Source organism: Blastomyces dermatitidis (assembly GCF_000003525.1).
Source record: "Blastomyces dermatitidis ER-3 genomic scaffold supercont1.4, whole genome shotgun sequence".
In the NCBI taxonomy this organism is placed as follows: Eukaryota; Fungi; Ascomycota; class Eurotiomycetes; order Onygenales; family Ajellomycetaceae; genus Blastomyces; species Blastomyces dermatitidis.
The window spans coordinates 870,652-895,090 of NW_025544777.1; the positions used below are offsets into that span (position 1 = coordinate 870,652).

General features: G+C 47.2%; 9 protein-coding genes across 10 annotated transcripts in view; 3 read left to right on the forward strand and 6 right to left on the reverse strand.

Moving 5' to 3' along the window:
- Positions 1-319: 319 nt before the first annotated feature.
- Positions 320-1,892, reverse strand: BDCG_03941 (RNA binding domain-containing protein; the record flags this gene model as incomplete). The annotated part of the gene is made up of 7 exons (XM_045419606.1): positions 320-1,012; positions 1,079-1,145; positions 1,213-1,273; positions 1,329-1,366; positions 1,524-1,609; positions 1,674-1,742; positions 1,854-1,892. The coding sequence occupies 7 exons, from the start codon at positions 1,890-1,892 to the stop codon at positions 320-322; spliced, it is 1,053 nt and encodes a 350-aa protein (XP_045275868.1).
- Positions 1,893-2,822: 930 nt separating this feature from the next.
- On the reverse strand, positions 2,823-5,297 carry BDCG_03942 (WD repeat protein). Its single transcript, XM_045419607.1, has 6 exons — positions 4,803-5,297; positions 4,550-4,663; positions 4,450-4,489; positions 4,299-4,394; positions 3,583-4,229; positions 2,823-3,485 (listed from the first exon to the last, which is right to left on the reverse strand). Exons 1-6 carry the CDS (start codon positions 4,810-4,812, stop codon positions 3,349-3,351), a joined length of 1,044 nt encoding a protein of 347 aa, XP_045275869.1. The 5' UTR covers positions 4,813-5,297; the 3' UTR covers positions 2,823-3,348.
- A 224-nt stretch (positions 5,298-5,521) lies between these two features.
- BDCG_03943 (polyubiquitin binding protein) lies at positions 5,522-10,915 on the forward strand. Its single transcript, XM_045419608.1, has 4 exons — positions 5,522-6,478; positions 6,568-7,021; positions 7,087-10,332; positions 10,410-10,915. Exons 1-3 carry the CDS (start codon positions 6,431-6,433, stop codon positions 8,952-8,954), a joined length of 2,370 nt encoding a protein of 789 aa, XP_045275870.1. The 5' UTR covers positions 5,522-6,430; the 3' UTR covers positions 8,955-10,332; positions 10,410-10,915.
- On the reverse strand, positions 7,890-10,899 carry BDCG_03944 (YjeF). The gene is made up of 8 exons (XM_045419609.1): positions 10,831-10,899; positions 10,625-10,715; positions 10,252-10,518; positions 10,070-10,178; positions 9,911-9,976; positions 9,713-9,807; positions 8,118-9,590; positions 7,890-8,043 (listed from the first exon to the last, which is right to left on the reverse strand). The coding sequence occupies exons 3-7, from the start codon at positions 10,330-10,332 to the stop codon at positions 9,159-9,161; spliced, it is 783 nt and encodes a 260-aa protein (XP_045275871.1). The 5' UTR covers positions 10,333-10,518; positions 10,625-10,715; positions 10,831-10,899; the 3' UTR covers positions 7,890-8,043; positions 8,118-9,158.
- A 386-nt stretch (positions 10,916-11,301) lies between the features above and the next one.
- Positions 11,302-12,850, forward strand: BDCG_03945 (30S ribosomal protein S16). Its single transcript, XM_045419610.1, has 3 exons — positions 11,302-11,462; positions 11,710-11,905; positions 12,159-12,850. The coding sequence occupies exons 1-3, from the start codon at positions 11,386-11,388 to the stop codon at positions 12,225-12,227; spliced, it is 342 nt and encodes a 113-aa protein (XP_045275872.1). The 5' UTR covers positions 11,302-11,385; the 3' UTR covers positions 12,228-12,850.
- On the reverse strand, positions 12,540-15,582 carry BDCG_03946 (uncharacterized protein). Its single transcript, XM_045419611.1, has 2 exons — positions 14,355-15,582; positions 12,540-14,297 (listed from the first exon to the last, which is right to left on the reverse strand). Exons 1-2 carry the CDS (start codon positions 15,403-15,405, stop codon positions 13,147-13,149), a joined length of 2,202 nt encoding a protein of 733 aa, XP_045275873.1. The 5' UTR covers positions 15,406-15,582; the 3' UTR covers positions 12,540-13,146.
- Positions 15,583-17,034: 1,452 nt separating this feature from the next.
- On the reverse strand, positions 17,035-18,140 carry BDCG_03947 (uncharacterized protein; the record flags this gene model as incomplete). The annotated part of the gene is made up of 2 exons (XM_045419612.1): positions 17,035-17,393; positions 18,083-18,140. The coding sequence occupies 2 exons, from the start codon at positions 18,138-18,140 to the stop codon at positions 17,035-17,037; spliced, it is 417 nt and encodes a 138-aa protein (XP_045275874.1).
- Positions 18,141-19,410: 1,270 nt separating this feature from the next.
- Positions 19,411-24,439, forward strand: part of BDCG_03950 — a gene marked incomplete at its 3' end in the record, with an annotated part of 5,627 nt that continues 598 nt past the window's right edge. The window contains exons 1-3 of one of the 2 annotated variants that reach the window (XM_045419615.1): positions 19,411-21,611; positions 21,676-21,997; positions 22,553-24,429. In XM_045419615.1, coding sequence (XP_045280692.1) covers positions 22,881-24,429 — 1,549 coding nt within the window. In that variant the 5' untranslated portion in view covers positions 19,411-21,611; positions 21,676-21,997; positions 22,553-22,880. Of the gene's footprint in view, positions 21,998-22,552; positions 24,430-24,439 lie in introns of both variants that reach the window. The other variant, XM_045419614.1, reaches the window with a different exon arrangement.
- Positions 21,296-22,165, reverse strand: BDCG_03949 (uncharacterized protein; the record flags this gene model as incomplete). The annotated part of the gene is made up of 2 exons (XM_045419613.1): positions 21,296-21,786; positions 21,907-22,165. The coding sequence occupies 2 exons, from the start codon at positions 22,163-22,165 to the stop codon at positions 21,332-21,334; spliced, it is 714 nt and encodes a 237-aa protein (XP_045275875.1). The 3' UTR covers positions 21,296-21,331.

Below are 24,439 nucleotides of genomic sequence, written 5' to 3' on the forward strand. Positions count from 1 at the left end.
GAAACCAATCAAACAAGATATTCAACCATTTCTATGCTCTGCAGCTGTACATACAAATAAAGCACCTAAATAAATAACCCACGTCTGGAAAAGCAGAGCGGCGATGACCATAACCGAAAAATAAACGAAAAGTTAATGTTTTTTCTTGTAAAGGAATGAACACAATAAATAATAAGGTCTCCACAAGAATGCGCCTGACAAAAAGCAGTTTGCATGAACCACCCTTCCTAGAAACGATGTACCTTCTTTGGCCGAAACTCTTTTCAATTTGGACAACTTTTGATCGTCCTCAATGCCCCCCACATGAAAGCAAGCTAGCTTACTCAATCATGTCAATATCATCATGCAGAGCGGTGGACGCAGGGGCTGCAGAAAAGGATGTGGCAGCAGGAGCAGCGGCACCGTTACCATTCCCATTGGCCGCCGTAGTGTTACCCCAGTAATCCTCCATCTCCTGATCTAGTTCTTCCTGCGTCTTTTTTGCCCTCCTATTCCCTGCTCGCCGCCCAGATCCTGCCGCACTGCCATTTCGCTCTTGACGGTCTTTCACCTCCCCAAGCCGCCGTCCTCTACCTCTTCCACCATCACCACGTCGCCGTGGCGATCGCTGGCCCGGGACGTAGCGATCGATGTGTTCCGGCGCAGGCTTTGAGACATCGCTTCTGCGGCCCCTTCCGCCAACACGACCCGAAGTGTCATCGACGTTTTCGCTCGCTTCTGGGCTGAGACTGCGACTGTCTCGAGTGTGGGGCTTTTCAGTTCGGTCAAATAGGCTCCCTTTTGGCTTTTCAGCAAAGTCGAACGGATTACGCCCAGCGGGTCTCCCCGAGGTGGAAGACATCATCGTGAGAGTGATTGGTTGCCCTTTCGCGTTCGCGCCATCAAACTCTCGGATGGCAGTTTGGGCATCCACTAAACGCTTATACGTCACAAACGCAACTCCTTCTGAACGTCCGGCTCGGTCGTACCGTAGAGAAAGCGCGTTAATGGGTCCGATGCGGGTAAAAAGATCCTGTCGCATATTCAGAACTGGTTCAAAGGTTTGAATTCAATTTGTAGTGGGTGTTTCTTAAATTACCTCGAGATCATCTTCTGTTAAGTCGTAATGGAGATTGGTGACGCGGAGTTTGGCACCGGTTTGGGGTCTACAGCGTGGATTTAGCAAACGTTGTCCATTTTGGCTTCATCCACTGGGAGTGGGGGAGAACATACTGTTCCGGTTCTGGAGAATACCGGTCGAGGCGACGGGCTCGGCTACCACGGTAGGAAGGAGCTAGACGATGTGTTAAGGAATTAAGGCCATGTATAGGATGATTGAATGAACGCACTGTTTCTATCATCCTCGAACTTATCATGAACCCAATCGCTTTGTCGATGTTAGAAAAAATAGGCTACCAAGACGAGAGGAAAGCACGAAATAGCGTCCTACAGATCTAAATTGGCGCGCTCTGTTCTGAAGGGCTGTTGCTCAATAAGAAGGGGGGAGGTCAGCTGAAGGTCATCTAGATGTTGTTTGCCAATACCCGATGGCTTGGGAGGAGGATGAGCAAGCCGGGAGCTTGTCTGCCTTCACGATACGGCTAGGGTGCGAGAGGAAAAGGAGGAGGACCTAAAAGCCAACCCAATTAATCACAGTTCCTTTATATAGGCTTGGAAGCGACCAAACTACAGACCTTTTTGACACCGTTTCGAGGCGCATTGCTCCGTCGAGGACGGTTGCGAGCTTGCCCACGGTTTGAGGGCTTTTGTGAAGAGAAACGTTAGTTATGAGTTTGCACAAATCATGCTATACGGAACGGCGGTTCTTCAGGCCAAGTAACACCAGCTTGGAGGAGCTCGTTAAAAAGACTTACGGGCCGTTCCGCTATGATCTCATCCAAGCTTCGGTCCATGACTGGAGGAAGTGAGAGAACAGAGGCAATAGCACAGGGGAAGAGGTCGTAGCAATTAAGGTAAAAGTACAGCAGGGATTAAACGGTTTGGTTTGTACAGGATGCTCCAGCGTAATCTTTTATGGCTGTGAGGCGAAGAGGCTGTATCTATCAATGGGAAAGGAGGCTGGAAGAAAGTGTACACAGCTCAGGGTGATGTTGGACATTTTGCCGCCAGGGCAAACGGAAGGCGGCCATCCGCGGCAAAAGTACTGTGGCGTTTCAATAAGCGCCCGCGTAAACGCGTTTATAGAGGAAACCTTCAGGTGTTGCGGTCTAATAATTTTCTTTCCTTCAAAACATATTATATTATTATTTTTCAACGTGTTTGACTTTCAAAAACCTCTTCGAACCTTGGACACTACCAGAAGAGCATTTTGAGACATGCATGGCAGCTGTCTAGTAGGGCAGCAGCCAAAACGACAGCGAAACCATGTCATTCGTTATGAACCGAGTTGACTCAGTTTCACTTTCTTTCACTTAATGAAACAACACCAATATCGGGTGGTGGGTTGAGGTCGACAAATGCGGCGCATATTTTGAAGGGGAATGAATTAGAGTGACCAGCACTCATCCGACCTGAACCAATCACACATCTGGCACCTCCTGCCAGTAAACACCCGCTGACATGACCTGATACTCGACTTTGTGTGTCAGGGGAAAGAGAATATATTTTCTCCCGCACTCCAAGGGGCAGAAATCACCCCTAAGCCCAAATTCACCCGTTGTAGTAGTTAGTCCTCACCCTGAAGATTAAGGGGGCCACGGGAAGAATATCCACTGTAGAGTGAGGTGAGTGAGCCCTCTACGGGCTGGGCCACGGGAAGAATATCCACTGTAGAGTGAGGTGAGTGAGCCCTCTACGGGCTGCCCTCCCGGGAATATGAAAATTTTGAGAGACTGAGTGAATTGTAGAAGTTTTGTAATATATATTTTTTCTACTGAAGGACGCTTTCAACAACCCAGGTAGCTAGCTGTTTATGTTGGTCATTCTCCCGTTGGGATGCAAGGTACAAGGAAAGTTGAACAAAAGGGGGTGAGGAAACGGGGTACCACTACAGATGGCAAGTAATGAACGGACATGCATAGAAATAGATAGGACAAATGAATGAATGGAGAAATGGTACACTGATATACCAGTCTACAATGAAAAGAAAATGAATAGAGTTATCATTACATACCCATAAGCATACACATACCAGAGTGTGTAGATGAGTCCACAAGGTGATTATTATTTGGCATCGATTCTGTCTTTTCATAGCAAAACTATATCTAGCCACATAAAATATATTGCTTTTCTTTTCTTCTGTGTTGTGTCATTGGCAAAGGGATGGGATGGGAAGACGGCCAGCTCGACATCTGTCTCTCATACTTTTGCTTCGCATGCGCCGACTTTTCATATTCTGTGAGGGCTTGTCTATCTCCACAGTCCATACGGCTCCCTGCAAGCTTTCCATAACTTGATAGTCCCGTCCTCGCTGCCGGTTCCATACAACTTTCCATCTGGAGAGTAACTGACGGACCATATCGGTCCATGATGACCCTTCTGAACTTCTGTAAATGATGAATGTCAGTGGGCCAGTTCTTCTGGTTTGGAAGTGGATAGTTTTAGGGTAGTGTGGACTAGTATAGGCAGAAAGGAAAGACATACCAAGCTCCTCGTTAGTTTCCAAGTCGTATACCCGCGCCCAGGTGTCTCCCACAGATCCCGTCACATACCTTCCAGTCTGTTTATTCACAGCGACGCTTGCAACTTCGTACTTGAAGTCCACTTTTCTAAACAAGCGGCCAGGACTGGTTCCGTCGAAGAAATAGGCTGACTTCCCAGCAGCGACGCTCAAGATTCCTGGGTCGTTAGGCGTGGTGGAGAGCGCGTTCAACTCGCAGCTCCCAATCGTGCCATCGACGGTATGCTCTACAAAGGGAAGACGCGAGCGGAGATCCCACCATCTGATTTTTCGATCTTCACAGGCCGTGGTGATGATATTGTAATCCTGGTTCCAGATGATTGACTTGATGGTGCCACCATGAACCCCTGGGCCAATTTCAAAACTTGTCATTGGCGTTGACGTTGACCCACCACTGACTCCATTAACTCCAGTTGATCCATACGGAGACGTTGGAGACGAAGTACTGCTCTTTCCGCTTTGCGAAAGATCGAAAATGCGGAGTTTCTTCTCCATTCCACCAGTTGCCAGAATTTGAGGATTAGCTTGCATCGGGAACGCGACGGCACGGACGATATGTGCGTGCTGAAGTGTGTGCAAGCATTCTCCCGTATGCGTATCCCAAACCTTTCTATGAGTAAAGATTCAAGTAAGCCCCCAGTTCAAAATGCGGAAATTTTGCGAGAGTAGGTAAACGAACGCAGAGAAATCCGCAGCAGCAGTTGCTGCTATTGTGGCGTCTGACGAAAGGCGAGCCTGCCATACTGCGCCTTTGTGGCCCATGAATGTACCAATCCTATTCCACCATTAGCAATCGCACAACCTCACTAGCGCACCGAAATCAAACTGACCAGTCCCCAGTTACTCCATCCCTGAGCATCGGATTGTTATCTAGAAAGAGCGCTCAGTTTAACTAGATCTATAATCCCCCGGAGCCGCACGGGAAAATACCTTTACATGCTGAAATCAGGTAGTATTGATCGTCCTCCACCAGGGAAGAAAAGCTTAGGTGGGTAACAGGCCGAGAATGTCCATGGCAAGTCAGAGGGACAACCTTGGAAGATTCTATACGTCATTTTCGCCATTAGATCCTGGTATTGGTGGCTGGGAGGTCGTCTTGTGCCCAGCAATGGGCAACAAGACAGTGGACTGTTGACATGAAATTGCAACCGGGGAAGTCACCCAAAGTGAGAAGGATGCTTACCAGAAGCCATTTAGAGCTGTAAAAGAAGAAATAGATAGATAAAGAAAATGATGGTGAAAGAGGAAAAAGTAGATACAATAAAAGGATCGGACTAGAATTCCGCAGTGAGGAGTTGGAAGCTGCTCCGCTTGCAAAACCTCAAAAAGACTAGGATGAGATCTTTCGAGAAAGACCAAAGATGGAGAGACGTCTTGCGACAGATGAAAAACTATAGCCCCGAGATTTCCTTTAATGATAAACCGGGGGAAAGAAAAATCATCAGATTCGTTATGGCGTTCCAGTCGTAAAAATGGCGGGTGGTAGCGGGTATAGCGTTAGCGAGCCCAAGAGTAAAAAGAGGGAGGGAGAGGCAAGGGAAGAGAAAGACGTTAATAAGCGGAGAAGCTGCGGATAAAGAAAAAGAAGAATAACTAAGAAAGGATAGAATAGAAGAGAAGAGGAGGTCTTTGGGGGGAGGGGGGGGGGGAGGTGTTCTACTACTGAGGCCGAGCTGGTCTTCTTCTACCAACGATGGTGCAGGCGGAGGTTGGGCAACCCTGTGGCAGCAAGCATTGCAGGATCTGATAGCAGGACGAAGCGCTCCCACATCACCGCTTGGCCGTGTTGGGACTAGTGGGTGGCGCTAGTCTCCAATGAGGTAAGGCGCCACGCCACATGATTTCTATATCTCAACCTTGGATTTTTCCCCGATTGTTCCCTTCAAGATCTGCGATATCAAACTTACTCGGATACAGATGGATCGCACAAATTTGCCAGAAAGGTGCTCTCCTATTCTCCTATTTCCCTTCCAAGGGACAGCCAACAAGGCATGCCGGCTGCATGAATGAAACCCCAGATGCTGTCCCATCCATGGCTGATATTAGTGTCTGGATTCAAACCGGCCATAATGAATTATTATATATGTTGGAACAAGATTCTGCAATTCTCGATCTCATCCATTTTACTCATCAGTGTCCATGGGCCGAATGTCTCATTTCCTTAAACTATTAGCGTTGTATCAGAATGACTGGTCCTTTCTATTTTGGCCATTCATGCAACTGATAGACAATCACGGACTCTTGGCTTCTGGTGGCCCGATTTCGTTGCTTAATTCCTTGATCTTTGGCTGGTGGGATATCCGCCCGCAGCATATGAAACTCAATCTCATTGCTGTGGAGGGATTATTACATCCAACTGGGCAATTAATCCTCGGCAAGTACTCCGTAGTATGTCGGTTGATGCGTTATAATAGTTGAAACCTCCCTGGCAATGGGCATCTGGATCTTTGCCAGATATTATGTAGCAACCGGGTTCGTAGCCAAATCCTATCTATCGTAGTCACAGTTTAGCCAGTTAAAATATCCAGCACAAAAGTTCACAGGATGGAGTTGGGCGACTTAGTAAGCATTGTTGACTCCTCAAGTTCCCCACCAATAGCAGCGGGGTGACTACCCTAACTAACCCTACCCTACCACGGTGCTGGAGCATTGTTCCAACCCCAACCCGCAACACCTTTTGTCCTCTAATACCTAATACACTCTCCAAATTCAAATTCAGTTATTGCATCAGAATTCAGAGAACAGTGGCAGCGAAAATCAATCAAACGAATAGTAGCAAGGTCTAAGGACCGCTTAGGGGCAATAGCCTATATGCCAGACTTCAAGATCTCAGCCACTTTGGAGGGCCACACCGATGATGTAAGTGCTTGCTAACGAGATACCTACGGGACCCCGTCCCAATCAATGACGTCTGAAAATGGGAAACTAATAGTCCCTTGTACCTAAAGGTTCGCGCTGTGGCTTTTCCTAACTCCAAAGCTGTCTTGTCCGCCTCGCGGGATGCGACCGTCCGTGTCTGGAACCTCACCTCCACTCCGCCTCCGGTCTACGACTACAAAATATCTTCCCACGGGTCCGCTTTCATAAACTCCTTAGCCTACTACCCTCCAACCTCAGACTATCCCGAAGGGCTGATATTCTCCGGTGGTCAAGATACTATTATTGAGGCACGGCAGCCCGGGAAACCTGCTGACGCAAATGCAGATGCTATGCTTCTTGGTCATTCTCACAATGTATGCTCCATAGATGTCTGTCCGGAGGGCCAGTGGGTAGTGAGCGGGAGTTGGGATTCTTCAGCAAAATTGTGGAAGGTTGGGAAGTGGGAATGCGAAGTTACACTTGAAGATCACCAAGGGAGCGTCTGGGCTGTGCTGGCTTTTGACAAGACAACTATAGTAACCGGTACGGGCACTTTAAAACGAATGCATTTTGCCGTATTAGAGGGGTTCGTACTGACTATTTTTTAGGATGCGCTGATCAAATGATCCGCATATATAACCTGGCTGGAAAACTATTGCGAAGTATGAAGGCTGGCGACGTTGTTCGTGCCCTCTGTAAACTTCCTCCAAACCACCCGTCGGGCGGGCAGATAGCGTCAGCCAGCAATGATGGCATTATACGATTATGGACCCTAGAAGGCTTACAAGTTGCGGAACTCCGTGGTCATGAAAGTTTCATCTATTCATTGACCACCTTACCGACGGGGGAAATAGTTAGCTCGGGTGAGGACCGGACTGTCAGGATATGGAGTGGTGATCGATGCATACAGACCATTACACATCCAGCAATATCTGTCTGGAGCATTGCAGCATGTCAAGAAAACGGTGACATTGTTAGCGGGGCCAGCGATAGAATTACTCGAGTCTTCAGTAGAGCCCAGGAGCGCCATGCAGATCCTACCGTGATCGCCCAATTTGAAACCTCAGTCAAGGAGTCGTCTATCCCACAGCAGCAAGTTGGGAATATCAATAAAGAGAAACTACCAGGTCCAGAGTTCTTGAAGCAAAAGCTGGGAACGAAAGAAGGCCAGGTTCAGATGATTCGCGAGGATGATGGAAGTGTCACGGCTCATACTTGGTCAACAGCCACGAGCCAGTGGATATCTGTGGGAACTGTAGTTGACTCTGCAGCCAGCAGTGGTAGAAAGGTGGAATATCTCGGGCAGGACTACGACTACGTTTTCGATGTTGATATAGAGGATGGGAAGCCTCCCCTGAAACTTCCATATAACCTTTCGCAAAACCCGTACGAAGCAGCGACCAAATTTATACAAAATAACGAATTACCGATGGGGTATCTGGACCAGGTCGCTAATTTCATAACCACAAATACACAGGGTGCTTCCCTTGGTTCGTCAGCGACACAAAGCCAAGGCCCACCGCCTCCAGGAGCCGATCCATGGGGCGAAGAAAAGAGATATCGGCCTGGTGATGGATCAGCCAACAATGCTCCATCCATTCCAACATCTCGTCCGAAAGTTTTACCACAAGCATCATACCTTGCTATAAAAACCGCAAATATCAAGGCAATCCAGAAAAAGGTTTTGGAACTGAATGAGCAACTCGTTAGTTCTGGATCGAAAGACCTTTCGCTGAGTCCGTCTGAAGTGGAGACTGTCATAGGTCTCTGCAATCAACTGAATCAGACATCCCCGTTAAAAGAATCGCCGCAGGTCGAGTTCGGAATACCACTGATCGTCAAAATAGCAACTGCATGGCCCGTTGCTAACCGGCTTCCCGGTCTTGATTTACTCCGTCTGCTCGCTGCCGCAAGCCCTGTGACAGCCTCAACGGACTATGTTGGTGGTGATCTGATCTCAACTCTCATCTCAAGCGGCGTTTTCGAGTCACCTCTCAACGTGAATAACGCGATGTTAACAGTACGGACTTTTGCAAATTTATTCGAAACCAAAGCTGGTCGGGCTCTAGCAATTAGCAGGTTTGACGACATCATGACGCAAATCGGGTCTGTAACTGCAAACTCTGGGGGGACGCCGAATCGCAACCTAACCATCGCCATTGCAACCCTATATATTAACTTCTCTGTCTTCGTTACAAGTGACGGGAGGGCTTCGAGTCCTGAATCCTCGGAGAAAGCCCTCTTGCTTCTCGATGGATTAACTAAACTTCTGATGAAAGAAAAAGACTCTGAAGCTGTATATCGTGTGCTTGTTGCGTTGGGTACTTTAGTTACAGCGCTTGGGGAAGAAGTGAAAAGCGCCGCGAAAGAAATATATGACATCAACATGGCACTATCGAAGGTTATTAGTTGTGGATTTGGTAGGGAACCAAGGGTCAAGAGTGTGGTTGATGAGATCAGAAGTGCGCTTGGATAAACGAAGGCCATTCTCGTTTCTTACCCTATTACCCTCCTAGACTAGCGTCGACTAACATTTATATTGAAATTTATTTCATCTTCAATGTTTGTCACCAACATGCCGTACCAATGAGAATAAATGTTGTTAGAAGGAAGGAATCAGTAATTTCAATGAGATATGTATGAAATCTACCATCCCCTTCCCCTAAAGCCGCTGCACCCCTCACAACTTCCCTTCCTTATTAACATCCACCTCAACAATCTGCTCTACCCCAGGATACTCAGGAATATCCAAATCATACCTCTCCACAATACCCTTAGTCAGAAACCTGCCTCCCAAAAAATGCCTTCCCGTAAACCATTTAGCCAACGGCTTCGCAGCTGTCAAGCTGATCAGCGTTTGGGGCATAAACTTTGCCCCAGGCCCTTCCTTCGGCGGGCCAGTTTCTATATCCCATGAGCTAGGCGCGTCAACGCTCAGGATGGGTACCTTGGTTTCCTCCATAAGCGAGATTACTCTCGGGAACGGGTCGCGAAGTGGTCCTAGGAACGAGAAGCCGAAAATTGCATCGATTACGAAATCACTGGTTTGGAGGGTACCTGCGAAGTCGGTTGTGAAGGGGACGGAGAGGTTGTGTAGTTGGGTTTTTAGGCGCTATTTTCTTGTAGTTTCGTTAGAAGTTTCTTGCGATATTGGATATGTTTAGGCTGAGTGACTTGGTAATAGGGAAGGAGCGGGAATTGTGCATAGTCCTTGCAAGTGATAAGGATACAAACCGCGTATAATTCATTTTTCCCTTGTTTCGGGTAATATACAGTCGGCTTATATCCATAGTGAGCTAGGTGACGAGCGGCAACAAGCCCATCACCACCTGCGTGAGTTATATATCGTCAGTCAGCTTAATACTGTGGACCAACGATACGGCAGCACAGGTAAAACAAGGCTTCCGAAATAGGCCAGCTCTGATCCCATACCGTTATTTCCGGGGCCACAGGCTACGAGGACATTTCTGCCTGTGGATGGAGGATGAACTCGATAGACTGTCGTCAAGCAATACACCCAGTCAGCCACCCTGAACCAGACACTGTACGTGAAAGTAAATCGTTATTTCTCAGCTAGGTATAAGACAATACCAGCTTGTGATACAGAAAGCCCCGCCAGCTCCATGAGCTGATCGAGGGAGAAACCCCCTTTGTCCATGAGGTCCTTGTCAAGGGACGCCGCATCTTTTGCGCTAATGGTCTAATGGGTCGTATCAGATGTAATGTATCTTGTAATGAGGGACACATGTCGAAGTAGAAAAGATTATACGAACTTTGAGCGTCATGGTTGTGAGCGATCTATACTTTTGGAAATGGGTAAGTAATCCACCTGCTCGCGGTCGGACACGGTACATGTAAGTTATTAGATGAGAGAAGTAGCACGTAGCTTGCCGTCTTGAGGTTTTTTAGTGGCCGCTAATATAAATTTTAGGGGGACCAGAAATTGGCAATGGCCTGCTTGCGACGATGTATGTCCAACATCTCCGAGTCTGTTCTGTAGAGGTAAACTTGGGATGACGTCGTTAAGTCGGAAAATGTTGCTGATGTAACTAAGTTAATGGTCTCTCCGGGCTTCACGCTAGATCCCCATCCGTTTGCTATATAATTATATAACTATAATGGTTGAACAATAGCTGCAATGCCTACCGATTGTTTCAATGTTGCTTCACTTTGGAGACTGTCTAGCGCGTGCTAACTACCAACCCATTCAGCAGCTTGCGGGTGAGAGCATGCGCGACTAGTTTATAAATTCGTGATTTTTCTAGCCATTATATACTAACTATATACTCCGTATAATGGTTTGAATCTTAGGCGGATAATGGTCAAACATAACAAATTAAGATCCTACTTACCTTAGACTAATACTATTCATCGATGATTACACCTCAAATAATCACCTATCTTAGAAGAATCCACTGCACTGCTGGGCCAATTTCGTATTGTTTCTCCCTCATGAACGCCCAGCGGGAACCCGTAATTATATCACGTGATATTTCGCTTCAATTGTTTCTCCGGATCTTATCTCAGCGGGCTCAGACCCTCTGGCTCGGTTTGAACGGGTTGCAGCATTATTATTAACTAGTTAATCCGGCATGACACTAACCTACTTTTGATACAAGTCATGTGCTCAGAGCAATCCTCGCCAGAGGCAAGATATCATCACTCACATGACCTGATTTTACTATTTGGGTTAGCTTATTGCTTATTTGAGGTTAGCTCATGACATAATCATCAATCCAGTGTTAAAACAGCAATGAATATCTGGAGAAGCGTCTGAGCTTGCTGAGATAATCCGGATCTGTCAAAATGTTCAGAGCCGCAACCTTCGCCGTCCATCGAATCCCGCAGTTGAATTGTGATCTCAATCGATCGCCGGAGTTTTTCGATACCCATTGTCCTCCTTTATAATGGTCGTCAAAATTCGTTTATCCCGTTTCGGGAACCGCCACCAGCCGTTCTACAACATTGTTGTGGCGCAAGCACGGTATGTGAAGCCCGACGCCGCAAACTCAAGCACGCAGCTCTCCTATAATACTCTGATTTCACATCGCCCCCCTCTCCTTCCTGGATATGCAGAGTGCGACAGGAGATCGGAATATATCTGCTCGGATTGTCGCCGCCGATGAAAGAGTTACGCGTCATTCGTTGCGTTCAAATCCGCTAGTACACCACGTTGGGATATGAATATATTTGGCTGACCATTCGGGTGCCTTGCGGGCTGGGATTCACAGGTCGGCGCGAGATTCGAAACCGCTGGAAGTTATCGGAACTTACAGTCCTATTCCTAGGATACCAACTGGCCTCTCGGAAGCAGAAGCCAAGGTAGCAAAGCCTTTCAAAGATATCGCGCTCGATAGGTCGCGGACGAAATACTGGTTGGGTGTTGGTGCACAACCGAGCGAACCTGTATGGAGATTGCTGAGTTTGGTATGTCCTACGTTGTGGTTTTTCTAGCAGGCTTCAATTAGTTTGATTTCTCTGCATTATTGGCTTCCCCATTCCCAGGTGAAAGTACTGGGCTGGGTTTGGGGGTGGTGTGTTTGTCTGGATTCAGACAGGAAGTGCTCGCGACCTGGTTGCTAGATTGTATTTGGAGATTGCAGCGTTTCATTACCTTCTCATTCAATATTGGATCACATCAGATCATGTATGGATTTCTAACACATCATGTATAAATTAGGTGGGCCTCGTTGAACCTCGACTCGGGAAAATGCGAACAAATAATGCAGCGGAAAAAGCTACACAATAATGAACCTTCCCGGTGTTCCCAACGAAACTCTCTACGCCTGTGGTAGCTAGGCTGAATGAGTCCTTTGCGCTCCTGAACAGTATGATCCGCCAAGCAAAAGAAAGAAGGCAGGAAAGGGCAATTGCCATCAACGATATTCACGCGGGATAAAACAGCCGGTATCAAACTAGATATCCTGCTCTTCACCTGCATACGCACTACATGTACCAACCTTACGTTTTCTCGAGAGCGTGATTTCATCATTTTACGGCGTTTGGATTTCTCCAATTAGTTGTCTGTGTTCATTTTCTTTCTTTTTTTAATATCCGTTATCGCTTATGTATGTGTATTTCTAGAAAATGTTGGTTTGAATTGAGTTGTATATTAGATGAATAATTATTCCACGTAGGATATATGAGTGTAGAAAGAGGGCTCGTATCATTTAATCAGCCAGAAAATTTGTAAACGCAGGAAAGCAGATACAGGAACGGTTACTCAAAACGACGGTTTCCAAAATAGGTGGCGAACAGAACTGCGGGCATAATCTGTCGCTTCATATTCAAGATGAGTACTCAGCAACAAGAAATAGGGGGGAAAACAATACGTAGGATATAGTAAAAAACATGATATGTACTCAAAGGGTGGGTTTGACTGTCAGAATATGTTAAACCGTCCCCAGAAATAATTGAACTTCCTAGAGAAGATAGGCCAACAAGCGAGAGCCCAGAAGTACGACATACTCAAGTGGTCAGGGAGAGCTATCGGGAACGAGTTAGACACGCATGGATTACACATAAACTGGGTGAAATGCTTAAACGCTTAGATCAGGCAAACCGATTTCAGCTATTATCGTCATTCAAAGCCAAGTTATGGCCGCGAGATTTGGCCTTATTGAAACGAGGGTTCGGCTTTGAGGAAGACAGAATTGTGACATTCGCTCTCACGCCTGGTATGGCTGTTGTGGTTGACCACCGTTTTTGAGCAGGGGAGCATCCGTGTTCGCTGTATTCGAGTCTCCAAAGTTAGACGTCATCACTGGATCCCTTGCTGTGGGAACGGGACCATTAACGGCAATTCTCTTAAACCCAACACTTTTACTCCACTGCTTTGTTGGGGCTTGAGGGTCGATTTGGTTGGGATACACAAAGCCGGCCATTATGCGACCCGCGGAGGTGTAGAAAAGATACTTTCGCATCCTGGATGGCCTTGCACGGCCAAACAAGCACAAAAGGCATGTTGTGGATGTGATGAAGAGAGTGAAAACGAGGGCGATGAAGGCGGGAATAGCGAATTTCAGGTCGTACTTGATAACTTTCCAGAAGACGAGCACTGGGACTTCGCGTTGGTCATTGTTCACCGGCTGCGGCGAGCCTTGGCCATCTCCATTGTCACGTCTGGCAACACTCGCCCGCATCTGCGAAATCCAGCCCTTGGTTCCTAGGACCGCGTTCGCAGCAACGTCTGTCCACACTAAGTTGATGATCCTTGCTGTGGTGTTTGCTTTAGAGGACAATTCCTGCCATTTTGCATACATCGCCATGTTTGTTTGCCCAGAATAATCAGTGACTCCGATTGGCGGGGACGTGCTTACATCATAAGCTGTCTTGAACCCGCTAGTATGGAAATACATACCCGGTAGGTTTGAGTATCCCACCGGTGACCTACCAAGATGTCCAGCGTATCCGGGGAGCCATAATGACTCCTTTTGAATGACCGAAATATCGTCCCTCCCTTTGTATTCATCCGACACCAAACCCCACAGAGGTAAAACTTCATTCAAAATTTCTTCAGAGCGCTCAACTCCCCAAAGCGGTTTGTCGGCATCCTTTGCGTAAGTCCTTTCGCGGATACTGCGAATTGCAAGACTTTTCAGTCCATCCGTGCCGTTGAATCGGAAATCGACCGTCTTTATCACAGCACGGGCCGCCGACGCACAACTATACAAAGGCACAGTCCAGGCGGTGCCCGGTTCGAACACTAGCGAACGAGATCCATCGCCGCGTGTGGCAGCTCCAAATGCCATCCCACACACTGCGCTGATATTCGTAATATTTGCATAGTCAAGGCCACCGGCTCCCTGGCACAGAGTTTCTACAAAATGGTCAGCCCCATAGATACTCGTTTGAGAGGTGAACTAAAGTAACTTACCTATGGAGCTAAAATTTGCTTTGGTAATATCGAACGGATTTGGGTAATCATCGCCGGAACCTGTGCTATTAACCGTGGAGTTCGTCAACCTTGAAGCAAGTTTTAGGTAGCTGCCGAAATTTTGGTTTGTGAGGAATCTATCAGGATATGCCCTTATATTTCCTTCCAGAGGGAATGCTTTGTTCATTTCAGAATTCATGTAGGAAAAGGGCTCCAAATTCTTGGTTCTCGGATTGGAAACGTTGAGGTAGATCATAGTGAGTGCATTGTTGAGGTACGCAGCCTTGTGTGCCCTTCCACGCAAATCAGGATCACTCTGGCTGTTGAATCGGTCGTATGTAGGATAATCGGTATTGAGATCCACAAATCCACCGCGATCAGTAAGGACTAGATTTTGAATCGTGCTAGTGCCAGAGAAACTAATTTCGAAATCCATAGTCAAATTAGTATCGATACACACTGTATGAGGCTCAACAAAGAGCAGGTCCTCCGACCACTCGCTGCCATAAGGTAGCGGCGATGGAGTGGTGTGGTTACGAAACCCAATTCCACCGTTTTTAGTATCAACGATCAGGCCTTCCACGTTATCATATGCATTATTCAGCGCCAGGACACCTGCCTGTCGGTAATCTCCGACCAAGAATCTGGAACCATTGTTGACATCATTTTCCCTTCCGATTCCATACGACCTCCATTCAATATCCCAAAGGCTAGAAACAGTGGGCGGCAAGGACTTGAGGCCGCTCTGATACATTTCCTTGATTTTTGGCGAGATTCGGGCATCGTAGCCATAGGGAAAGTATTGCGAACCATTTCGATGAGTTTCGATCACGACATCTGAGCCAGGGCATTTGGTGTGCCCCATATTACCACAAAATCGATTAAACCCTAGGTCGGTCCTTGGTGGTGTTCCAAATCCAAATGAAGAGTGGTCTTGGGTGTACTGAAAAGGGTGAAAAGTTTTTGATTCAGCAGGAACAATAGCATCATACAGGCCTAAAGGGGTGACAATTGCTGCAATGGCGATAACTCCAAGAACCAAGGGTCTCATCAACGCTTCAAGCTGGACAACTCTGCTCACGGGACCAGAGGTAACAGTATCGGCTCCGACAAAGGTCGGCTAATAGGTCGAATGCAAAGCACGGGCAACCTGAGTCCTACTCGCGTGGATGAGAATCTACTAGAAGAAAGGTATTAGGGGCTAGCAGAAGTCCTACCATGTTGCAGCCGTATTTTCCTCTCTTAAAAGGCCACTTAATATGAGAGAAGTTGCCGTTGGAGTGAAACGTTGAACTGGTAGTAAGTAGTCAGCTAGGGGATATTCGAACGAAAATCGAGGCTTCTTGAACTATCCGTAGCTGTCAATGTCAAAAAAACCCGTACGTATAAAAATTCCTGCGGCAATTATGCCGGACATATAACCAACCGTCAACTCGGTCATCTTCTCAACTGGTCCTTGAGACACGTACAAAAATAAAATAGCAAAAAGAAAGGGTGTACCCAGGGGATACAAGAAATAAAGGAGGAGCTCAAGAGAACGAAAAGGAAACGAGTGACTGGGCTGTAGGTGCTTTATGAAGAGTTACTTGATCAAAAGAATGGACGCATGGCAGGCAGCCAAGGGGGAAGCGGCTCATCCACAGAATAAAATGACTGTGAGGGGGGGAAATATCGACAAGGACGAAGATGAAGCAGTAGGCGAGTTGCCTGTCTTCATGCTTATTAGCGCGAGTTAGAGCGGCTCAAAACTCGTATTTTGACGTCCTCTCTGGTTTCTAGCCCCAATCGACCCTTGAGATGTACGCAGTAGCCATCGTCAAACATGTGGAGCAACAATGGAGGGACCATTCCAGCGAAATTATTATCTCCGCTAGTGGGGTGTTGATTGCTTGAAAATTAATTGACTGATGCCATGAGAAACTGCCAGGGATCGAATACGTTTCTCCTCTTGATTGGATCTCGTCTCTGGGAGAATGGCTCCATCGATTCATCACCACGCTTTTGTTCTTTGTTTCGCACAGCCCGTCAACAAAGTTACAACCTTTCTATCTCTCTAATCCGGGGCGAAAAAGAACAAGACCAGGGTAACGATCAGACAGGAATCCAAGGACAAAACACTTGTCAGGGGCATTTCTATCCGCTCTTCAATGTACCAATATTTAGATTTCAGGGTCCATTAGAGTTGGGAGTGAGAAGAAAAACAAAATTTCATTGAAAACTGTTGATCAACCTGCAAAGAATGAGGCGCTGCTGGGAGCGCATCTCCCTTTTTCAGCTGGGGACGCTAAATAAGTAAAACGGTTCTTCCGTGATGCTCAGCTTATGGTGAGTTTGGGCCACAATTGACTTGACGGATAGACGATTGTTGTTGCATCCAGAACTTCTGGGGGGGTCGAATACGATAATCATTGACAATGCCTGATGCAACCCCATTTCGAAGGGCAGGAGGACGAAGAAAGATCTGAACTTCCACCACGATCGCGCTTCCGGAGTAACGCCCATCCACTCTTAGTGATCTGTGAAGCTATGAACCTGGCCCTGCCTTTCGCCATCTAGCTCTCTTGCTGGCTGGTGTGTTGGTAGCCATGATGGCCACGATTGTGACCACTTTCAATACTCCGTACATCATACAACAACGTTTCGTGAGGCGTTCTGAGAAGTTTGATCGGCACGGACCAAATCAGGAGAGGCGAAGAAGCGGCTCTGCGATTGTCGTTGACATTTGCTTGGGGGCTTTGGGGGCGTTGTGCAAATAAGGAATAGTGGGCTTGGCATACTCCTCCAACCTTAAAACCTTGTTGCTGCATGGGTTGTTCTCAGCTGAGGTTTCCCTGCAAAGCTGCCCTCTGACTCGGCACCTTGGATCTTGCTTTGGCTTCGGATAGATAATGCTACCTCCAGTACACGGGAGTGGAACCATAATCTGCCCTTGTTGAAGCGGCGTGAGCGGCGAGGTTCCTTCTCGCTGAATGTTGTTGAATTCTCCCATCATCCCCACCTCGTACTTCGAGGCATGGGATGTTGAAAGCATTTCTCGCCCTGTGAAGAAAAAGTGTCAACATCTCTTTCGGAAGGAGATATCAAGGGCCGCCCCTTGGCCACTGTCCAGGGATACTAATTTTTTGCTTGACAGTCACCGGCTTCTCCAGCTTGCTTGATTGTTCTGTGCCCATAAAAATTTTCAAAAGTTGAGGGTATTGCCGCCAAATCTACCCGATCAACGAAGCACGCATATTAAATTTAGATCACTTTTGGACCAATTTTCGCTCGATTTTAACGGTTAATATGAATAGATTTTGAAAGATCGCCTCAGGTGCCATATATTCTCTCGCAATAAATTATCTTGAGTTACGCCAACTCACAAAGAGCTGTGATGATTGCTACCAGAGATAAGCCTCTCGAGAAATTCTCGGTTCAATCGAGATTCAGATTTCTCCGTTTCTCTTATTCCTTTGAGCATCTCAAGTGAATAATGCTCCCTAGGTATTTCACCGTTCGGATGCACCCGTCCCTGTGCTCTGACGGAGATGTTCATCCCATTTCGAATCAAGTATCATCGCAGACACATTTCCTAGCCCTAGGGCCCCATGATGCGAGTTTTTTTGTACGGCGTAGAACAAGATATGAATATATCTACACAACCTCCCTACTAGAGTCTACATATCAATTCAGGAAGCTGTCTGTTTGTATATACCACGTTAAATCGAGCAACAGCATTTTCTATATACCCACTTGTTTCTGGCTCATGGGTCTAATATCTCCTTCTGTTCCATTTTTCCACTTCATCTTTCCAAATCCCTCATGCTTAGACAAACTACCCTTCTTATGGATTTTATGCGTAGAAAGTTTTGAAAAAGATTTTTAACAATCACATGAATTCACGTTCTTCTATTACATAGCCATGCTACTTGTTATAAGATCAGACAAGGCACATTCTTTATCATCTATTCTACATATACTTGCATTAGCATCCATCTATTGATACTCTCCTACAGGCTTAGAACATCTTCTTAATATTTTAAATAATATAGAAAGACAACTGACTTAGCACTGAGTTCTCAGTGCATACTAAATATGTATTTTACATACACTGTTAGCAACAGCAAGTTTTGACCATATTTTAAGTGAAGATGTATTAGGTCACTAGTCATTATACTTAAAAGAGATATATATTCACATTCTCTACATTTCTTTGAGGACAAACACATTTGCAATTGAGGACAAGAGATATCTGATTCTACCTCCACATTTTCATTTTCTGGTTTAAAAGATCAGCATCGCATGAGAAATACTACTTTTGACAAATGCAACCAAAAGCTCACCCACCCACTACTGAACTTTTCACCAAAACATACCATTCTAGAAGTCCTCGTGGAACAATCACTTGGCCAATTCTATCCTTGATATTTATATCTCCACAATAACAAAAGAGGATCTCCCGAGTCCTGAGGGATGTGGCACGCCAAGGCATGCAACGCGGAGAAATTAGCGGTAGAAACCAAAAATCACAACCGCGATTTAGTTATTATTTGGTCCCAAGACAACATGTGTCAGCCAAAATCATCGCACTCCTAACTAAACACGAAAAAAGAGCCTTCACTCAAGACGTCCTTCTATCCCAGCACGCGCGGCTGCGCAGCTTCTGGCAACATGGAACACGGACCGAGAAATGAGATTATTCTTGGTTAATCACCATCCTTGTGCTCCACAGGCTGTGAAAGTTGGGCTTGCACCCGCTGAGACGACGCGACAGCGAGATTTTGCTGCCAGTATCTTATTGGCCAGCCTGGGTGATGGCGCGGACCTAGGCAACCCCGGTGCATTGGTCCTGGGTTCGGTTTTTCTTAGAGAGAGCAGCGGGCGCTGTAAGTCGGTGATGAAATAGGGGCCCCGGCTGAAATGATGTGGACATGGGTCACGTCCCACCGGGCTTACCGGCCCAAGTAGCACATTACTGGCAGTTAGGAGGGGATCGTATCAACAATTGGTGGATACGATGATCAACTTTTTCTTTCCCTCCACACCGGGAGACTGGAGTCCCTGTCTGGGGTTTGGTTTGGTAAGAAAATAAAATTCTCTGAATTGGCGCGCCTAATTTGGTGGTCAAATAATGACAGGGAACCCTCCATTTTGTTGATTTCCCGAGTCCTGTTCTCATCTCCTCCTTTCTTGTTCTTTTATTTCCACGATTCTGGTTTGGCAGGTCCATTTTTCTAATTTTTCCATTTTTTTCTTTTCTCCCAAGAATTCCATTTTGCGCGTCTGCCGCTCCGACGCTAGCTGATTGGCTGATCCTCAGGTTTATAAGTGAGGGAAAAGAACAGGCTAAGGTGCGTTTCAATTTTTGTCACATCATTCTAGCCCGTTTTCCTAAGCCTTTTTCCCAGCCATAGGCGTATGGCTTTCCTTCCCTATAAAGCTTTGACTCTATTTGGGTAGGGCCGGTTGCGAATGACTCCTCTCAGGCACGGACTGTTTGGTGCCCATCAAACATCTGCCAGACAGGAATCGTAAATGGAAGACCCCCTTCTTCGTCAAATCAACTCATCTCATATTAGTCAGGCTTCCACGGTTGTTTGGACTGCTCTTAGGGGTTATAGAGTGTATCCATTCAATTATTGATAACAAAAATTCACAAACGCATACATATAACAGTTAGCGTCAGGATTATTCCAAGTTTCAGGAGTCGGAACTTCGTCCATGGATGTACGCACCGGCCAGAACAATCCACTTCCCCTCATTAGCTAAGAAGGCTGAACCTTGATTGGAAGGGGACAGGTGCATACTCATTCCAACCGTTGGGTTGGGTTCAGTTAAAAGAATGACTGGGGATGAGTTTCATTGGGTTCAACAGATCCCACCAAGTTCCAACAACGGGTTTCTTTATCCGGTCGACCATGAACTGAGAGGAATAAAACTCGAGATGATCGAAATTCCTCGCCGTGTACAGATCTGTAAAGCGGCCGCGAGATCTCTTTCTAGTCGTCGAACATGTTAAAGCACGAATGAGAGGAGAGGCTCCGTCTGGTCCCCAACCCCTAAGCTGGGGGCTTCCCCGGAAAACCTTGGAGGACAGGAGGGATCGTCTTGGCAGGAAAGAAGCAGGAAGACGCAAGGAATGGCACAATGAATCTGCAGATGTTATCAAAAGAGGAAGTTTGGGGTTGGATACGCGCTGTTGGTCAACTTCAAATGCATTTGTTGAAGCCATCCGTTGTAGATATGGTTTCGTCCGTATGTCAAGTGCTCATAGATTCGGTGGAGATATGTCTTCAGACGGTCAGGTGAAGGGTTCATCTTATCTCGCGGGGCCCTTCTTAAGTGTTAAATTTTTTTCCCTAATCGTTTCTCTGGGGTGTTGCACATATATGCGGTTATTTCATGTAGTTCCCATGGGCAAGGAAAGCATCCCCAACGTCATCTTCACTGGATGATAGCTGGGTGTCGGGAGACAGTGAAGTTGTGCAGAACGGCTGGAGACTACTTTTTAACTCAAAGGTGCGCATTGTTCCAGGTTACTGCGATGATGGCCACCATCCTTGCGCTGTTCCATAATCGGTAAACTCCCAGGGCATCCGGAAGTATTTATTTTAAACCTTAAGCATTTTGCACCACGCAACAAATTTTACAAAAGTGGACTTAGTAGAGCCATTCGGATCCTACTCTGTAGCAGTTCTGGAGATCTATAGCAATCGTTAGTTTTTCCTATCGGGCTATCAGGTCCTCTATCGTTCCCCATAACTGTCCACCCGTCACCCCTAAAAGGCGCCTAGACTCTAGGCTCCCCCGCGCCCGGAGTAAGCCTAATGGTGTACCTAGGTAACACCCATCGCCACTAAAGATTCCTGCCAGCGGAGCAGAACCACCAATTTCGCCGCAGAGCCTCTTCTTCCTCTCATCCTCCCATCCATCTTCATCCTGTGTTCAACCACATACCATACCTCTTCATCTCTCCATCTCCACATCTCCTCGTCTCCTCATCTCCTCATCTCCTCATTTCTCCATTTCTCCATTTCTCCATTTCTCTCTCCCCATCTTGCCATCTCGCCATCTCCAAACTCCAGCTTCATCTCCAAGTCGCGCTTTTCTCTGCATCGTCCTCCCTCTTCCTCCAACCCCATACGCTCTTCCCACCAATCCGTCCCAATTTCCGTACCCTCCCTCACGTAACCCCCTTGGATCGGCCACCTGCCATCGCGCCAGCCAATCACATTCGCTGTGCTGCCAACCCTGCACTCTAGCGGGCGCAGGAGACTGGTAACTGCACCCAGACACACACTTCCAATCACACTAGCAAGTCTTAGCTGAAGCAGCCAAGCAGCAGCCTGTCCTGCCGTCTCTGCTCCCAGCGCACTTGTCGTACCTTTCTCCGACCTTTTCGATCTCGGCTCTCGCTCGTCTGGGCTCGAAGCTTGCGCGATTCCAACAGTGACTGTCACCTCTCCGAATAAGAGACAAGCCCATCGAAAAAATCTTCCGGCGCACCTTAACACTATTCCGCCATTATTATTCTACCAATAACATCGGCACCGTGTCGCCCATCTTCAATCACCACCCTCGCGCATATTTATTCGACTTGCTATTGGAGATCCATCTCTCAGAAACCAGTTGTTTTTCTGGCCCTGGGTCAATCTGGAACCCTTGTTAGTAGTCCTCGTTCCTTTCTTCATCTTCAACCTGACCCAACTCTCCCCATTGTTCGCATCCGCCCTCTTGTCTGCACATAGCCTTTCTTCTCCTTTCTTCCTTTCGCTCTTCTTGCTCGTTTCAGCTCTCAATCGCTCTTCATATTTTCCCGTTTTATTGTTCATTTTGTGCCATTTTTCTTGCGTTCCTTCTACCAACACACCTCCCTCCCCGAAAAAACGGGCCAAAAAAAGCGAAAGAAGCCCCTGTACAACCTTCCATTGGATTCATCACCCGATCCTCGTCTTCCTATACCGTCACGGTCTCTGCTCAATGTTGAGTTCGGAGCGCGGCATCTTCCTTTGGCTTCCCATTTTGTTATTGCAGCTATCTTACGCTATCGTCCTCATCGCATCGCTTTGTTGATTTGGATTATCTGTACACCCAACGCATCTTTACTGGATCCACACACACTCCATTATTCTGCAATTCCACTTTATTCGGTCTATCGCTCATTGTCAATCACTTGTATTGCGATTTTCAAAGTTATAGTATTGACATTTGCGAAACAGCTACCTTTCTCAGCTCGACGTCCTCTAGCGATGCGCAGAAGTTCTTAACCTGTTCGTCACACCAATCCTACGCCGACCAGCCTCCTATCTCCTTTCTCGCGTCGAGTCTGACCTTCGATCCTCCTCGAACTCGATTTAAACAAATTTCTCGAATTATACTACAGCTTCTTACGATCGCTTCGTATTGCTACTGTTTATCAACCGTGAGACCCATCAATTTACGCGACCCGCGACACCTTCGCGAGGATCGTCCTAAAGGAGAAAAGGGGACTTTCGACTTCCTCTCTACGCCAGCACGTTCCTTGCCTTAAGCGTCTTTATATCGACCATGAGCAACGGTCAGTCGAACCAGTCGGACGCAATGTACAATAGGCCAACGCTGAAGCGCAACGGCTCCAGTTCTGCCGCAATTTCCCATCTCCCAGTCTCCACACCCAACGGCACATCCAACATACACAACGCGAGTATACCCGAACCATTCTCTCCTGTATCATCTCAACCATCATCGACCGCTTCCGCAGCTTTTAATACCATGCTTCCGCCGATAGGCCAGCCGTCATTGCATCTTGCAGAAATGGATGCTGGTGGAAATGGCATGCCGAATATGAACGGCATGAGTGGAGCATATCCTACTAAAAATGTTAATGGCGGCACTGTTGCTGTTCTTTTGCGACGTTTAGCACCAACATACAGCAACGAGTTGCTGCACGGGCTACTTACATTTTCCCAACACTTGGTCGATTACGCTTTCGTTCCGAACGAACATCCTGAAGACGGCCAGTGTCGCTCTGCGATCGCACGTTTCGAAACGAGAGCCGCAGCAGAGGAAGTTCGGAACGCTCTCCATGGCAAACTGAACAGCACGGGTGAAGCTAATATGATCGTTGAAATTCTTAATGCTCCATCTGCCTCCCTTGTGCGCCGCAATACAATCGACCATGCGTCAAGCCGCGCCCTGTCGAACTCCGCGTCTCAAGTTAGCGCTCCGCCGTCCCTAACGCGCCAGACGTCGCTTTTCAATGGCGCCTTCCAGGCTTTCGAAAGAGCAGGGAATAATGAGCTTCCAGCGCCAGACGGAAATTCTCAACTCACATCCATATTCTCCCCTCAGTCGCCGATCGAAAATTCAATCAGTGATCGCTCGTACGGCTCCGGCAAAATGATGATCAAACAAGATCCTGACGAAGATACCGGCGACTTGTTGAGTGACCCTGTTGGGTATGCCCGGAACGGACCTTCTAATCCGGTAGCTTTGCAGCGGCGGTTGACCAACCCACCAGTCCCTCTATCTCACTTCGCCAGCCTCTCGTTGTCGACAAATGTTGGTACTCCCATGCAGCAATTGGGTGGCACTCGATCGAATACGAGTATTGGGACTCCCACCAGTACAATGCCACCCGGCCTTTCATCTACAATAGTACCAAATTCTGGATACATGCATGCTTCTCAATATCATCGGGTAAATTATCCACCCGTCAACCCAGCCGATCAGAACCCTCCTTGCAACACCTTGTACGTGGGAAACCTCCCACATGATACCTCAGAAGACGAGCTGAAGGCTTTGTTTACCAAACAACGCGGATACAAGCGACTCTGCTTCCGGAATAAGCAGAACGGACCCATGTGCTTCGTCGAATTTGAAGACATCTCTTTTGCGACCAAGGCTCTCCATGAGTTGTACGGATACCAATTGTCTAACAGCGTTAAAGGCGGTATTCGCCTTAGCTTCTCCAAAAACCCTCTCGGGGTCCGCCCAGGCCCACCTCCTGGAATGAATGCAGTGCCCAATGCTAATGCTGGGAAATCGACAAATGGCAACGGAATGCCACTCTTCGCAACAGCAAACACTTTCCCACCTGGATTGGGCATCCCTCCTGGTTTCGCGAG